At 42.3% G+C, this 13091-nt stretch overlaps 1 protein-coding gene across 1 annotated transcript; it reads left to right on the top strand.

Annotated features, from left to right (window-relative positions):
* The first annotated feature begins 344 nt into the window (after positions 1-344).
* Positions 345-3906, top strand: LOC117301762 (circumsporozoite protein-like). Its single transcript, XM_033785783.1, has 4 exons — positions 345-378; positions 1879-2277; positions 3403-3758; positions 3847-3906. Exons 1-4 carry the CDS (start codon positions 345-347, stop codon positions 3904-3906), a joined length of 849 nt encoding a protein of 282 aa, XP_033641674.1.
* Positions 3907-13091: the final 9185 nt, after the last annotated feature.

Raw genomic sequence — 13091 nt, forward strand, 5'->3', positions numbered from 1 at the left:
AATTTGGAAATTTACCTATGTTTGGTGCGCTTCAATCACATGGGATGATGTCCTCTAGTCAGGCATCCTCTGGGATGTATCTTGTAGTCAGGCACCCTCTGGGATGTGGCTCGTAGTCAGGCACCCTCTGGGATGTAGCTCGTAGCCAGGCACCCTCTGGGATGTTGTCAGCAGCAGGTAGCACCACGTCCCCAGCAGAACTGCAGACTCCTGAAATATATACCAATCGAGTCAAATCAACAAGTGTAACACTGCATGTCTCTATGTGGGTCTGTACATAAGCCCTTTTGATTAATTATGATCAGAATTTGGAAATTTACCCATGTTTGGTGCGCTTCAATCACATGGGAAGATCTCTAGGCAGGCAACCTCTGGGATGTAGCTTGTCGTCAGGCACCCTCTGGGATGTGGCTTGTAGTCAGGCACACTCTGGGATGTGGCTCGTAGTCAGGCACCCTCTGGGATGTTGTCAGCAGCAGGTAGCACCCATCCCCAGCAGAACTGCAGACTCCTGAAATATATACCAATCGAGTCAAATCAACAAGTGTAACTCTGCATGTCTCTATGTGGGTCTGTACATGAGCTCTTTTGATTAATTATGATCAGAATTTGGAAATTTACCTATGTTTGGTGCGCTTCAATCACATGGGATGATGTCCTCTAGTCAGGCACCCTCAGGGATGTAGCTTGTAGTCAGGCACCCTCTGGGATGTGGCTCGTAGTCAGGCACCCTCTGGGATGTAGCTCGTAGCCAGGCACCCTCTGGGATGTTGTCAGCAGCAGGTGGCACTACATCCCCAGCAGAACTGCAGACTCCTGAAATATAGACCAATCGAGTCAAATCAACAAGTGTAACACTGCATGTCTCTATGTGGGTCTGTACATTAGCCCTTTTGATTAATTATGATCAGAATTTGGAAATTTACCCATGTTTGGTGCGCTTCAATCACATGGGTTGATGTCCTCTAGGCAGGCACCCTCTGGGATGTGGCTTGTAGTCAGGCACCCTCTGGGATGTGGCTTGTAGTCAGGCACCTTCTGATACTACAACTGGCACTACAACTGGCACTACAACTGGCACTACAACTGGCACTACAACTGGCACTACAACTGGCACTACAACTGGCACTACAGCTGGCACTACAGCTGGCACTACAGCTGGCACTACAGCTGACACTACAACTGACACGATGACAAGAACTACAACTCCAACTACAACTCCAACTACAACTCCAACTACAACTCCAACTACAACTCCAACTACAACTCCAACTACAACTCCAACTACAACTGGCACTACAACTGGCACTACAACTGGCACTACAACTCCAACTACAACTGGCACTACAACCCCAACTACAACTGGCACTACAACTGGCACTACAACTGGCACTACAACTGGCACTACAACTGGCACTACAACTGGCACTACAACTGGCACTACAACTGGCACTACAACTGGCACTACAACTGGCACTACAACTGGCACTACAACTGGCACTACAACTGGCACTACAACTGGCACTACAACTGACACTACGACTGACACTACAACTCCAACTACAACTCCAACTACAACTCCAACTACAACTCCAACTACAACTCCAACTACAACTCCAACTACAACTGGCACTACAACTCCAACTACAACTGGCACTACAACTGGCACTACAACTGGCACTACAACTGGCACTACAACTGGCACTACAACTGGCACTACAACTGGCACTACATCTGGCACTACAACTGACACTACAACTGACACTATGACTGACACTACGACTGACACTACGACTGACACTACAACTCCAACTACAACTCCAACTACAACTCCAACTACAACTCCAACTACAACTCCAACTACAACTGGCACTACAGCTGGCACTACAGCTGGCTCTACAGCTGGCTCTACAGCTGGCTCTACAGCTGGCTCTACAGCTGGCACTACAGCTGGCACTACAGCTGGCACTACAGCTGGCACTACAGCTGGCACTACAGCTGGCACTACAGCTGGCACTACAGCTGGCACTACAGCTGGCACTACAGCTGGCACTACAGCTGGCACTACAGCTGGCACTACAGCTGGCACTACAGCTGGCACTACAGCTGACACTGCAGCTGACACTGCAGCTGACACTGCAACTGACACTGCAACTGACACTGCAACTGACACTGCAACTGACACTACAACTGACACTACAACTGACACTACAACTGACACTACAACTGACACTACAACTCCAACTACAACTGGCACTACAGCTGGCACTACAGCTGGCACTACAGCTGACACTACAGCTGACACTATGACAAGAACTCCAACTCCAACTCCAACTCCAACTCCAACTCCAACTCCAACTCCAACTCCAACTCCAACTCCAACTCCAACTACAACTCCAACTACAACTCCAACTACAACTCCAACTACAACTCCAACTACAACTCCAACTACAACTCCAACTACAACTCCAACTACAACTCCAACTACAACTCCAACTACAACTCCAACTACAACTCCAACTACAACTCCAACTACAACTCCAACTACAACTCCAACTACAACTCCAACTACAACTCCAACTACAACTGGCACTACAACTGGCACTACAACTGGCACTACAACTGGCACTACAACTGGCACTACAACTGGCACTACAACTGGCACTACAACTGGCACTACAACTGGCACTACAACTGGCACTACAACTGGCACTACAACTGGCACTACAACTGGCACTACAACTGGCACTACAACTGGCACTACAACTGGCACTACAACTGGCACTACAACTGGCACTACAACTGACACTACAACTGGCACTACAACTGACACTATGACAAGAACTACAACTGACACTACAACTGACACTACAACTGACACTACAACTCCAACTACAACTCCAACTACAACTCCAACTACAACTCCAACTACAACTCCAACTACAACTCCAACTACAACTCCAACTACAACTCCAACTACAACTCCAACTACAACTGGCACTACAACTGGCACTACAACTGGCACTACAACTGGCACTACAACTGGCACTACAACTGGCACTACAACTGGCACTACAACTGGCACTACAACTGGCACTACAACTGGCACTACAACTGGCACTACAACTGACACTACAACTGGCACTACAACTGACACTATGACAAGAACTACAACTCCAACTACAACTGACACTACAACTGACACTACAACTCCAACTACAACTCCAACTACAACTCCAACTACAACTCCAACTACAACTCCAACTACAACTCCAACTACAACTCCAACTACAACTCCAACTCCAACTCCAACTCCAACTACTACTCCAACTACAACTCCAACTACAACTCCAACTACTACTCCAACTACAACTCCAACTACTACTCCAACTACAACTACAGCTGGCACTACAGCTGGCACTACAGCTGACACTACAGCTGACACTACAACTGACACTATGACAAGAACTACAACTCCAACTACAACTCCAACTACAACTCCAACTACAGCTGGCACTACAGCTGGCACTACAGCTGGCTCTACAGCTGGCTCTACAGCTGGCTCTACAGCTGGCTCTACAGCTGGCACTACAGCTGGCACTACAGCTGGCACTACAGCTGGCACTACAGCTGGCACTACAGCTGGCACTACAGCTGGCACTGCAGCTGGCACTGCAGCTGGCACTGCAGCTGGCACTGCAGCTGGCACTGCAGCTGGCACTGCAGCTGGCACTGCAGCTGACACTGCAGCTGACACTGCAACTGACACTACAACTGACACTACAACTGACACTACAACTCCAACTACAACTCCAACTACAACTCCAACTACAACTGGCACTACAGCTGGCACTACAGCTGACACTACAGCTGAAACTACAGCTGACACTACAGCTGACACTATGACAAGAACTACAACTCCAACTCCAACTCCAACTCCAACTCCAACTCCAACTCCAACTCCAACTCCAACTCCAACTCCAACTCCAACTCCAACTCCAACTCCAACTCCAACTCCAACTCCAACTCCAACTCCAACTCCAACTCCAACTCCAACTCCAACTCCAACTCCAACTCCAACTCCAACTACAACTCCAACTACAACTGACACTACAACTGACACTACAACTGACACTACAACTGACACTACAACTGATACTACAACTGATACTACAACTGATACTATGACAAGAACTTAGTGACTTATTTTTGCGAGCTCCAGTTTCAAAACAGCACTCCAGGTGTGCAAAAGGAAATGTGTAATAGAGGTTCGAGGAGACGGTCGATAATTACATGAAGGTTGCAGAATGAATTTATGTTGTCGTTATAGTTCTAGGAGTCCTAAAGAAACCTGGAAAGTATCGAAGAAAAACCAGTACTCACAAAACATAGCACATAGGTCCACAAACAAGCACTCCCAATCGCGGCATATCGTCGAGTCACTCAACCGTGCTGTGTGTAGGTTTCGGAGCAGAAATTTCCACTCAATCACGTGCTTGCTTGAGAAGAACTATTGCAATACTTTCACAACTGGGCTATTCACATTCAAATTAGCCAAGGAGCATGCAAGCCCCACACCAAAATAACAAAGATATTGGATCACAAAAGCGCTCTTCTTAATCACCGCGATCTTCTAGCAGTAGCAATCAATGGAATCTTCACGGGCTTTTACTTTCTGCGTTATGATTGGTCAGCTATGAAATGACGTACGAAGTCATACATCCATGGGCTAGTTTCATAAAGCTGTTAAAGGCACTATTTGTAATTACTAAAAAAGATGATTTTTTTAACATATACCCCCCGGAAAGTAGACAATCGGACGTGAAATGAAAGTAAACAAAATAATTACTCTCTACTAAGACTCCAAAAGCACCAAAGTGCGCTCACTTTAGGAAGAATTGCCCTTAAATTAACAAATTCTCGAGACTAAAGATTTGCATAAAAACGAATATTAATCAAATACGTTTACTTCACGTCCGATTTTTGCAAAATTCTTGTTGTTCGCACCATGACTAGAATTACGTACCCAAAGTACCCCCTTGCCAAATGTCGTCTCTGGTCAAATATTTAACAAAAGCTACCCCTCATCCTAAGGGAGAAAAAGGCTAAAAAAGTAAGTTTCTCTTCAAATAAAGACACTACACGGAGGCCCATATAGTATCCAAGACAATAGATTCGCACATACTATACACCAACGTAAAGCGCTAATCATGGGCTTCAGTTTCGTGTTTTTGTTTGTGTCTGTGGCTTGGATCTAAGCAATGCAAGCCGACAAAAGAGGGAGCAATTTTCGGCAATTTTGGGCAATTTTGAAAACGCCAGGAGACGGGGTGCCGAAAATGGTTGGCATACAAGTTCGCTCAGAGTCTGTGAACTTGACCATTATTCCTGAACTTGGTAGGCTAGAGAAATAATCTGGGCACCTGTGTGTGGCTTGAAAAATACCGGATCCGATGATCAACTTGCGGAGACCCTGCATCAACTCCGTGGTGCTCCAAAAAACGTCAACGCAAGCCTACTCCGAATGGTTGGCACAAAGAGTGTTTTCCGGACGTCATTATTAGCCATTCTGGAGAGAAATTCAAAGTACAAAGGTTATTTTGAACCCCAAGAATTATTTTGATCCACACATACTAGACACCAGAGGAAAGCCCTATTCAAGGGCTACACGTTCATAATTGTTTCGTGTCTGCGGCTTAAATCTGCGCAACAAGGGCGGCGAAATAGCTACCCCTCACCCTATGGGAGAAAAAGGCTAAAAAAGTAAGTTTCTCTTCAAATAATGACACTACACGGAGGCCCATATCGTATCCAAGACAATAGTGGATTCGCACATACTATACACTAACGGAAAGCGCTAATCATGGACTACAGTTTCATGTTTTTGTTTTGTGTCTGTGGCTTGGATCTTAGCGATGCAAGCCGACAAAGGAGGGAGCCATTTTCGGCAATTTTTGGTAAGTTTGAAAACGCCAGGAGACGGGGTGCCGAAAATGGTTGGCATACAAGTTCGCTCAGAGTCTGTGAACTTGACCATTATTCCTGAACTTGGTAGGCTAGAGAAATAATCAAAAAACGTTTAAGCAAGCCTACTCCGAATGGTTGGCACGAAGAGTGTTTTCCGGACGTCATTATTAGCCATTCTGGAGAGAAATTCAAAGTACAAAGGATATTTTGAACGCCAAGGAATTTGTTTGATCCACACATACTATACACCAGAGGAAAGCCCTATTCAAGGGTTTATAATTGTTTCGTGTCTGTGGCTTAAATCTGCGCAACAAGGGCGGCAAAATAGCTACCCCTCGCCCTATGGGAGAAAAAAGCTAAACAAGTAAGTTTCTCTTCAAATAATGACACTACACGGAGGCCCATATCGTTTCCAAGACAATAGTGGATTCGCACATAATATACACCAACGGAGATCCCTAACAAGGGCTACAAATTAATGTATTTTTTTCTTGCTGTAACATGTACCTAAGCGATGCAAGCCGACAAAGGAGGGAGCCCTATTCATATCCAAGACATTTTTGGACTCGCACATATAACTATACTCCACCGGAGAGCCCTGATAAAGTGCTACAATTTATGACCTACATGATGCAAGCCGACAAAAAAAGGAAAAATATTTCTCCAACTTCGGGCAATGTTGACAATATCAGGGGTAGAGGGTTGCATACAAGTTTATCTGTGAACCTGACCATAATCCTAAAATGTGTATGCCAGAGAGAAAAATCTTGGTACCTGTGACGGGTCAATTGTGCTCAAAAAGACGTTTAAGCAAGCCTACTTTTGGCCAGTATTTTCAATTATATTTGTACATGCCTAGGCCCAGATAGTAGTGTAATTAAGATAACGTTCACTTAAATGCAACCGTTTCTTGAAACCATCAAACACAAAGTATCGGAAATGTATACAAATTTCCGTTTTCGCCTGTATTTTCACTAGTTTATGTGTGCACACGCCCTGAACATTGTATAATTGTTATCACTGTCACACCGAATTTTCATGCAAGTGTCTCTTGAAACCCTACCAAATAAAGCATCTAAGGTGACATTAAAGTTAAATTCATAAATACCTCAGACAGTTTCGCTATTCCTATTGGTGGAGAGCGCGTCACGTAGGTGTGCATAAACCTTCTGTTAATGTACAGTAAAAAGTGGTTAACAACATGGGCGTGACACGCGAGCTTACAACAGTTTCAGTTACAACAGTTTCTTCATTCCTATTGGTCGAGAGCAACGGCCAGGACAGTTGTGCCACATCACGCGATACGCGTGACGCGCACAGCATTCGCTTATAAGGAGTTGTTTACCCGAGGGCGGCGGAGGGCCTTACCATTTTATAGCTGGAGGGGTGTTGTGTTGAAAGAAATAATTGAAAATTAAGATGTTTGCATTTGTTTTACTTTTTGACCAAAGGTGTTGGTGTTTTTTGACCGAAAAGGTATTTATAAATGGGAATCAAAGTGTGTTGAATCGGTTTTCAACTAGTGGCTTTAACCCGCCGAGGCCTGGTTCGGTTCAAGAACCAGGCCTCGCCTTGGACCGGTCACCACTAGAACGGAAGATGTTAGAGATGGGTGCAAAATTATGATCTCTAGCTTGGTGATGGGGGCTTAAGTATTTACTAAACTTAGTTAAATAAGTATTACGTCACGTATTACAGTGCACTATAAGTTATTGAAATAATTATGTCACTGCCCCTGTTGACAGGCTTTAAAAAGATGAAGTCATTATATATATTGCAATAATCTGTAGTGGCTTGTAATTATACGCACGCAATCTTAATTAAACAAATTTAATTAAATTATACTAGAACCCCCATGACAGGGCTAGGGATAACAATTTTGTAAAGTTTGGCACCTCCTTAACATTTCCGACCTAGTGGTGCTCGATCCAAGACGTCAAACATAATTTGAGACGCGGTCATTATTGCATTACTTGTTAGTGCATAATACGCGCGTACATGTAAGTCTAAATAAACAAATTCAATTAAAATGTATTTGCTTCTTTGATACTCTGAATATTGTTGATCCATTATTCGGGAGGGTTACCTTGTTTCAAGAGACATATGACAATGATATAAATTATTCTGCAACTATAAGGGCGTGTACACACATACACTAGTTGAAACAGAGGCGAAACGGCAATGTTGAATTCATGCAATTATGCATATTTTCCGTGATTCCTTTTTTCTACATGATACTTTGTTTTGGGTCGTTTCAAAATTGATGAAAGTGAAAATGATATAACTTTCACTACTATCAGGGATTATGTATACATACATACATTCATGTAAATAGAGGCGAAATGACAACTTTAAATTTATGAAAATTATGCATATTTTCCCTGCTTGCTTTTTTTCTACTTTTTCGATGTGCTGTTATGGAGGGATATAAGAGACTGTTTCAATTTCGTCTACAGGTCAAGCCATTTTTTTGGGCCTTTAAAGACTAGACTATTTGGCGTATAACGGGCTGAACTGAAATCTTCTAGCGCGACCTTAGCTTATAAATACACCTGGTAATGCTTCAATGAACTAGGAATGGTAGATCTGTATAGGACTCTTTGTACTGTAAATCCGTACACTGTATTTAATAATACGAAAGTGTAAGGCCGCCAGGTCTATAGGAGTGGCAACTATTACCGCGCAGCTGCATTCTTTCAGCCAACGCCCATTGCAGTCATAGCATTATGTCCTCCACCGAACAAAAAACAATTTTCATTCTCCTTTGCTTTGCGTATAGGCATGACAAAATAGTGTTCTGTATCGGGCGACATAAAAATTACACCGATACATCAGTCTGACTCCAAAGCATGGGTAGCAGCCGCCTTGACCACTTGAACATTGACAAAGAATATCGATTAAGCATTTTTAGTTTCATTACCTCGAAAAAGATCACAGTTTGCAGAAAGTGTCTTGTAGCCATGTTGGCATCTACGGTCTTTCTTAGCTCCAATTCTTTCTTGGATGCCTCCTCTGATGCTAAAACTCTTTGTCTGTCCTCTAAGGAAATGCTTGTTTTCTCTCCTCTCTCGAGACGTTGGATGATGGTTTTCCGACCAGATTTGCTTGTATCAGTTTTCCCAACCGAATTTCCAACTGTCCGCAGAAATGAAAACGGTGCTATTTTCTCGCTATTGTAAGCTGTTGTGCCTCTCCCGCTCGAAGCTCTTTGAATCTTACATCAGCCTCGTTTGTTGTTGCGCTTTGTGATCGACTGGAGCTTGCAGTCGAAATAATGCTGAAAATGTGTCGAATGGCAAGTCAGTGTAAACCCCAATCGGCTCCTCTTTTTTATACATCGTTTCTCGATAGTACTGATTTACTAATGTAAGGTATCGACGTGTATCCTGTGGCGTATAGCGGTCTGAATTCTTCTAGCGCCTCTTCTATACAGGGTTATGCTTCATTGAACTAGGAATGTCAACTATTTCCTTGACTTGTTATTGGAATCAATGAATGATGTAAGATTCTCTGTATAACAACGGGACAAACTTCAAGATGTCCCACAGCTTTCATGAGAAGTTGGCAAGGCACCAATTCGTTTTAAGATGTGGAAGGATGGATTAATAAATATGAGTATCTAGTACCGAGTAGGCCTACATACAGTGCTAACACACATCGGTGTGTGTGGGTAAAAACAAAATGAATATTCTTTATCCCCGATGCAAATTTAACATTAATAAATCGTTTGCAGTACCCGCTGCTAAAACATAGGGTTCGAACTGACTCTAGTATAGCCACCGGGCAATCTCTGTGGTTTAGTTGGTATGACACTGCTCTAGAATTTCAAGGGTCGTGGGTTCGAATCTCACCCGAGTAATATGCATGTGATTTAATTACGGAACTCGGGTAAGTACTGAGTTAACACATCTGTGTGTAAGTGTAAAAATCCTCATGTCGCACCCCACTTTGGTGGATCTGGAACCTGAGATCCGATCTGGGCCCAATCTCATAAAAAACCTTTAAGCAGAAAATAATGCTTGAAACATTTATTTTCTAAGCAAGCAAAGTCGGGCACAAGCCACAATATGCAACCTTCTTTTGCAAACAATCTGTTCCTGCTAAGCAATACTTTTATGTGCTTACGTGTTTTTGTAATCCTGCATGCTCTATAAAATTTGGCCCAGAATATAGCTGCTTAAATGCAGTGGACACTTTTGGTAATTGTCAAAGACTAGCCTTCACAGTTAGTGTATCTCAACATATGCATAAAATAACAAACCTGTGAAAATTTGAGCTCAATTGGTCGTCAAACTTGCGAGATAATAATGAAAGAAAAAACACCCTTGTCACACGAAGTTGTGCGTTTAGATGGTTGATTTCGAGACCTCAAGTTCTAAACTCGAGGTCTTTAAATCAAATTCGTGGAAAATTACTTCTTTCTCGCAAACTATGGTACTTCAGAGGGAGCCGTTTCTCACAATGTTTTATACCATCAACCTCTCCCCACTACTCGTTACCAAGGAAGGTTGTGTGCTAATAATTATTTTGAGTAACTACCAATAGTGTCCACTGCCTTTAACGGCAGATTTTGCGCTTACTGTGTGATTTCCCTTTTAAAGCAAATGCAACCCCCTAGGGCCCTACTTCTTGGAATAAACACTTGGCTGCTTTAACCCATCGCGTAAAGGCACTGGACACTCTGGTAGTTACTCAAATAATTGTAAGCAAACAAACTAACTTTGTATAAAACAAGCAATGAAGAGCTGTTGACAGTATAAAGTGTTGTGAGAAAAGGCTCTCTCTGAATGAAGTAGCGTAGTTTTTGAGAAATAAGTAATTTCTCACTTAAATCTTTGAATTTAATTCGAGACCTCATATGAGGTCTGTAATTCAAGCATCTGGAAACACAAAACTTGTGCGACAATGTTTTTTCCCCTTTCTTTTCTTCCATTAATCTCTCGCAACTTCGACGACCAATATTGAGTTCATTCTAATAGCGTTACGTTAATTGCGACACCGTGGTTATTATGCGCGTCTTCATTAAGGACTTTTTCTATTGGAGAATGAATGATCACATAACTGAATTCGACACTTCAATTACTTTTTAAAATAGATTATTGATAAAAATTTTAAGCGATTACAATTTCGATTAGTCATAAATAATCATCTGTCTTACTCAGTGTTCATTATTTAAATAATCATCGTAAGATAATAACTCTTTCATATACCGTTTATTTTAGTGATAAAATTGATCAAATGGCGACCAGCCTCCAACCCCCCCCCCCCCCATAACAAAAAAAGAAAAGAAACCTGTTTCTCATTCTAGAAAAAAATGCCTAGTCGCGAGACCTTTATTTTTCTGAAGAGGTTTAAACCGATCCTCTTAGAATAATTAGGCCTACGCCTAAAAATTCTTGCGATTCCGAGAACACAACCAAGACATAATGGATTTCGGAGGGGGGGGGGGGGTGCCAACATGCCCTACATCAGGCAGTGCAGGCACCAATTATTTGTTGTCAAAGTCAAATCTACTTATTTGACAGCATGATGTCTATTGTTGCTATGCCTTTCTTGTATGTACACAGGGAAGACAAATTTCATGTTTTCTATAATGACAATACATATTTTTAATCTTAATCTTTTTAATGAGCTGATATTGACTCGGCCCGTGCCTTTGTGTTTTATCATTTTTTATTTATTTAAATCCATAACAGGCCCTACAGCTATTAGTTTTAGCAAGTATCTCTTCAATTAATAATTTTAATTATGTGTAAAAAACATTTCGTCTAAAATTTAAAATGTTCATGTTACTTACACAAAATATTAAGGCTTTTAAATTGATAGTATGTATTTTTGTGGTTGTGACTTCAGATTAAATATAATATTAACACATAAAAATAAAAACAAATCGTATGCGTTTAAGTATGGAGAACCCAAGATTCTAAAAGGTAATTATTGGAAACCTTATCCTGCCACTACTTATTCATTCGTTTTGATTTAACATAAACATGCTAAAACAATAAGACATTCAGTTTCAATTTTTGGTAAATTGAGTGAAACATTTGGTTGCAGGATAGCGGATATTTTTTCCCAATTTCCCTTTTTAGTTTCGATAAGTCTGCCATGACATTCAAGTCTGAAATTTCTTTTTTTTGAGCGGCTGGGTCGTAATTTTTCATTTTGAGAATGCATGCGACACTTTTTGCAAAGGCTCTGCACTTTCATTCAACTATATAATGGGAAACTTTGAAGGGAAACTAAGGTACAGTATAAGGATCAGGGGGCAAGATAACAACATTACCCTCCGTGCATTGAATCAAAATTTCAGTCCTGCATGCATTCTCAAAAAGTTAATTGGTGCCATTTGTGGGTGTTCTAAAATAAATTAATTCTTCAAGCAATTAGTACAGGACATAGCATGTTATGTACTCACCGCAAGTGTAGCAACCCCGCTTTCAATGACTTGGTGTGTGTGGAACCATAGAGTAAGGGTGGAACAAGGTGCTGGGAGCCCCCCGCCGGCTGCCGCCCTTGTAGGTTGGTGCCGTTGTGCGACGCGCTGAGCCCCACAAACATGCAATGCAGGAGATGGTCCATTCACAATACTCGTCTCGTGTGAAACAATCCTTCGCGAGGCCTCAAAACCACACATAAAGTAGTTGACAATGTGACCAAGACGCAGTAAGTCGTGGTAGTAATTGTTTTCGTCTGTGTGGGTGTGGTGTGGTGAAATACCAACATCCTTTCTACTATTCGCGAATTGAATACAGATGTAAAACACATGGTCCAGTGTTTCTTTCAAAACGTGTGTAGGCCTAGTTCTTTACGCGCGTGTCCTCTTAGTCTTTGTCTTGTAAATAAACTTTGCATAATGCTTCTCCAAAGTCGTTCTTCAAAGTCAGTAAACGTAGGAAAGTATTCCAGTTGCAGCCCGGCATGTGGACCTCACCTAGGTGACGCCGAGTAAGCTATTATGACAAACCAATCTTGCACAAAGCTTGTAACTTTGTAACAACTTGACGACTATAAAAAGAGCATAGGAAAATTCCATGGGAGGGAAAAAATTAGTGGACTTAGTAAATGCTGCCACCTATCGACGCAATATGAATAGCGAGATGACCTCCGACCACCCCCCCCCCATA

This window comes from Asterias rubens, chromosome 17 (assembly GCF_902459465.1).
Source record: "Asterias rubens chromosome 17, eAstRub1.3, whole genome shotgun sequence".
Taxonomy (NCBI): Eukaryota; Metazoa; Echinodermata; class Asteroidea; order Forcipulatida; family Asteriidae; genus Asterias; species Asterias rubens.

Coding starts and splice junctions, on each gene's coding strand:
- LOC117301762 (XM_033785783.1), top strand. CDS start 345: ATGGGAAGATCTCTAGGCAGGCAACCTCTGGGAT. Junction 379..1,878: donor AGGCAGGCAACCTCTGGGAT/GTAGCTTGTCGT, acceptor CTGGCACTACAG/CTGGCACTACAGCTGGCTCT. Junction 2,278..3,402: donor TACAGCTGGCACTACAGCTG/GCACTACAGCTG, acceptor CTACAACTACAG/CTGGCACTACAGCTGGCACT.